General features: G+C 46.5%; 1 protein-coding gene across 1 annotated transcript in view; it reads right to left on the minus strand.

Annotated features, from left to right (window-relative positions):
• Positions 1 to 2,516: 2,516 nt before the first annotated feature.
• LOC310796710 (adipolin) overlaps positions 2,517 to 5,000 on the minus strand; it is a gene marked incomplete at its 5' end in the record, with an annotated part of 14,253 nt that continues 11,769 nt past the window's right edge. The window contains one exon of the mRNA XM_083658951.1: positions 2,517 to 2,867. Within this exon, the coding sequence (XP_083515077.1) occupies positions 2,769 to 2,867 (99 nt within the window). The 3' untranslated portion in view covers positions 2,517 to 2,768. The remainder of the gene's footprint in view (positions 2,868 to 5,000) is intronic.

The following is a 5,000-nucleotide window of genomic DNA, read 5'->3' on the forward strand; positions in this document are numbered from 1 at the left end:
GTACGTATCCAGAAAATTTGCATACGTTTTGATGGACAGAAAGTTGAAGAGGGATGAACTTTTTCTGGATGGACTATCGGATGGTCGGATGGTCGGATAGTCACTGTCCGTTTAGCCAATCGGAGTCGAGGTCTCGAGAGGAGGCGTTCCGAGATTTGTTTCAACTTTTCAAAGAAGATGGCGGCCGAGGCGGTGAAGGAGGCTATAATTAATGCTGTGTACACCACCCCGCTGTTGTACAACGTGACTTCAAAAGATTAAAAAAAACAAAATCAAAATGGAGACAGCCTGGCATAATGTCAGGATGATTGTGGGATTACCATGTCAGTATTATAGGCTGCTACAGTGCTACTGTATTTTAACATGTTAGCTGACGCTACAAAAACAACGCATAGGGACACATCTGTCCGTTAAAACAACGCATAGGGACACATCTGTCCGTTAAAACAATGCATCAGACAGACATCTGTCCGTTCAATAATTCTGTCCATTTTCTGACGGATCAGTGTCGCCAAGGCCTTATCATGGTGTAGAACATCTCACAACATTCACCATAGTACTTGACACTTGAGTAAATGTACTTTGTTACTTTGTTACTTAGTTCCTCTCCTCTGTAGCAGCAAACAAACGAGCAACACTGACGACCAGTAGAAATGTTTTATTGTAAGAAGAATTATTCACAACTTGTTGGTCACATGATCATCCAGAGGAGAATAAATATTAATATTAGAGCAAAACCAAGAACGAAAACATTCAAACTACAAAATACAAACTTCAGCTCAGAGAGGCCATTTACACCTCAGAGACTCTCTGAGTTCACTGCCTGTGATGCCTTTTAGGGTTCCGCTTTGTTTGGAACGTGGACTGTATAAGAAATAACGGACCTACATAGCCATGACATCACCCACTGCTTTGTGGACCCCTGTTTTGAAGTCTATTGGACTACCCTGCACGTTGTGGGAGTTCTATAGAAGTCTTTTGGACTACCCTGCATGTTGTGGGAGTTCTATAGAAGTCTATTGGACTACCCTGCACGTTGTGGGAGTTCTATAGAAGTCTATTGGACTACCGGTAGTCCAATCTACCCTGCACGTTGTGGGAGTTCTATAGAAGTCTATTGGACTACCCTGCACGCTGTGGGAGTTCTATAGAAGTCTATTGGACAACCCTGCATGTTGTGGGAGTTCTATAGAAGTCTATTGGACTACCCTGCATGTTGTGGGAGTTCTATAGAAGTCTATTGGACTACCGGTAGTCCAATAGACTGGACTACCCTGCACATTGTGGGAGTTCTATAGAAGTCTATTGGACTACCCTGCACATTGTGGGAGGTCTATAGAAGTCTATTGGACTACCCTGCACGCTGTGGGAGTTCTATAGAAGTCTATTGGACTACCCTGCACGTTGTGGGAGTTGTATAGAAGTCTATTGGACTACCCTGCACGTTGTGGGAGTTCTATAGAAGTATATTGGACTACGCTGCACGTTGTGGGAGTTCTATAGAAGTCTATTGGACTACCCTGCATGTTGTGGGAGTTCTATAGAAGTCTATTGGACTACCCTGCACGTTGTGGGAGTTCTATAGAAGTCTATTGGACTACCCTGCATGTTGTGGGAGTTCTATAGAATTCTATTGGACTACCCTGCATGTTGTGAGAGTTATATAGAAGTCTATTGGACTACCCTGCATGTTGTGGGAGTTCTATAGAAGTATATTGGACTACCCTGCACGTTGTGGGAGTTCTATAGAAGTCTATTGGACTACCCTGCATGTTGTGGGAGTTCTATAGAAGTCTATTGGACTACCCTGCACGTTGTGGGAGTTCTATAGAAGTCTATTGGACTACCCTGCATGTTGTGGGTGTTCTATAGAAGTATATTGGACTACCCTGCATGTTGTGGGAGTTCTATAGAAGTCTATTGGACTACCCTGCATGTTGTGGGTGTTCTATAGAAGTATATTGGACTACCCTGCATGTTGTGGGAGTTCTATAGAAGTATATTGGACTACCCTGCATGTTGTGGGAGTTCTATAGAAGTCTATTGGACTACCCTGCATGTTGTGGGTGTTCTATAGAAGTATATTGGACTACCCTGCATGTTGTGGGAGTTCTATAGAAGTCTATTGGACTACCCTGCATGTTGTGGGAGTTCTATAGAAGTCTATTGGACTACCCTGCATGTTGTGGGAGTTCTATAGAAGTCTATTGGACTACCCTGCATGTTGTGAGAGTTCTATAGAAGTCTATTGGACTACCCTGCATGTTGTGGGAGTTCTATAGAAGTCTATTGGACTACCCTGCATGTTGTGGGAGTTCTATAGAAGCCTATTGGACTACCCTGCATGTTGTGGGAGTTCTATAGAAGTCTGACAAATGACAAAGTTGACAGATGAGGAAAAAGGGGTACCCAGCTTGGTAAAGATGGAAACAACAATGAGGAAGATGAGGACAAGCAGGATGAGGAAGGTGAAACTACAGCACAGGAGGCGGGGTCAACCCCCCAAAATCGGCAGCTTTAAACAACAGCGGTATTTGTGTGTGTGATGCTGTCAATATGATCAACATTGACGTATATATTGATGTATTCATGTGTTTGCTCCATCGCTCGGCCAGAGGGAATGTCAACAGAACTGGTAAGTCCATCAAATATCTTCAAGTTCTCTGAGCTGTGGTGTGTGTGTGTGTGTGTGTGTGTGTGTGTGTGTGTGTGTGTGTGTGTGTGTGTGTGTGTGTGTGTGTGTGTGTGTGTGTGTGTGTGTGTGTGTGTCACACTCCCAGCAGTATGCCAGAGAACAGTGAGTCCTGCAGAATGCTGATGGCCGACCCGGTGGCGTTGTCCACGAACAGAGACACGTACTCCCCCGCCTACACGCACACACGCACACGCACACGCACACGCACACGCACACGCACACGCACACGCACACGCACGCACACACACACACACACACACACACACACACACACAATTCAACACATTGCTCTTTGCTTCAGTTCAGTGTGTGATATGACATGGACAAGCAAAAAAACATGGCCTTGTGTTCTCATTTTGTGTATTGATCAAACTCCTGAAGCCACTGTAAGACTGACCTGTAGAGACTGACCTGTAGAGACTGACCTGTAGAGACTGACCTGTAGAGACTGACCTGTAGAGACTGACCTGTAGACTGACCTGTAGAGACTGACCTGTAGAGACTGAGCTGTAGAGACTGACCTGTAGACTGACCTGTAGAGACTGACCTGTAGACTGACCTGTAGAGACTGAGCTGTAGAGACTGACCTGTAGAGACTGACCTGTAGAGACTGACCTGTAGAGACTGACCTGTAGAGACTGAGCTGTAGGAGACTGAGCTGTAGAGACTGACCTGTAGACTGACCTGTAGAGACTGACCTGTAGAGACTGAGCTGTAGAGACTGAGCTGTAGAGACTGACCTGTAGACTGACCTGTAGAGACTGACCTGTAGAGACTGACCTGTAGACTGACCTGTAGAGACTGAGCTGTAGACTGACCTGTAGACTGACCTGTAGAGAGTGACCTGTAGAGACTGACCTGTAGACTGACCTGTAGAGACTGACCTGTAGAGACTGACCTGTAGAGACTGACCTGTAGACTGACCTGTAGAGACTGACCTGTAGAGACTGACCTGTAGACTGACCTGTAGAGACTGACCTGTAGAGACTGACCTGTAGACTGACCTGTAGACTGACCTGTAGAGAGTGACCTGTAGAGACTGACCTGTAGACTGACCTGTAGACTGACCTGTAGAGAGTGACCTGTAGAGACTGACCTGTAGACTGACCTGTAGAGATTGAGCTGTAGAGACTGACCTGTAGAGACTGACCTGTAGAGACTGAGCTGTAGAGAGTGACCTGTAGAGACTGACCTGTAGAGACTGACCTGTAGACTGAGCTGTAGAGACTGACCTGTAGACTGACCTGTAGAGACTGACCTGTAGACTGACCTGTAGAGACTGAGCTGTAGAGACTGACCTGTAGAGACTGACCTGTAGAGACTGACCTGTAGATACTGAGCTGTAGAGACTGACCTGTAGACTGACCTGTAGATACTGACCTGTAGAGACTGACCTGTAGAGACTGAGCTGTAGAGACTGACCTGTAGAGACTGACCTGTAGAGACTGACCTGTAGACTGACCTGTAGATACTGAGCTGTAGACTGACCTGTAGACTGACCTGTAGAGGGTGACCTGTAGAGACTGACCTGTAGACTGACCTGTAGACTGACCTGTAGAGACTGACCTGTAGAGACTGACCTGTAGACTGACCTGTAGAGACTGACCTGTAGAGACTGACCTGTAGAGACTGACCTGTAGACTGACCTGTAGAGACTGACCTGTAGAGACTGACCTGTAGAGACTGACTTGTAGACTGACCTGTAGACTGACCTGTAGAGAGTGACCTGTAGAGACTGACCTGTAGACTGACCTGTAGACTGACCTGTAGAGTGACCTGTAGAGACTGACCTGTAGACTGACCTGTAGAGACTGAGCTGTAGAGACTGACCTGTAGAGACTGACCTGTAGAGACTGAGCTGTAGAGACTGAGCTGTAGAGACTGACCTGTAGAGACTGAGCTGTAGAGACTGACCTGTAGACTGACCTGTAGAGACTGACCTGTAGAGACTGACCTGTAGAGACTGACCTGTAGACTGACCTGTAGAGACTGACCTGTAGACTGACCTGTAGAGACTGACCTAGAGACTGACCTGTAGAGACTGACCTGTAGACTGAGCTGTAGATACTGAGCTGTAGAGACTGACCTGTAGAGACTGAGCTGTAGAGACTGACCTGTAGACTGAGCTGTAGAGACTGAGCTGTAGAGACTGAGCTGTAGAGACTGAGCTGTAGAGACTGACCTGTAGAGACTGAGCTGTAGAGACTGAGCTGTAGATAGTTGTGTCTGTGAGACTGACCTGTAAATAGTTGTGTCTGTGAGACTGACATGTAGACTGAGCTGTAGAGACTGACCTGTAGAGACT

This window comes from Poromitra crassiceps, assembly GCF_964638095.1.
Source record: "Poromitra crassiceps genome assembly, chromosome: 23".
In the NCBI taxonomy this organism is placed as follows: domain Eukaryota; kingdom Metazoa; phylum Chordata; class Actinopteri; order Beryciformes; family Melamphaidae; genus Poromitra; species Poromitra crassiceps.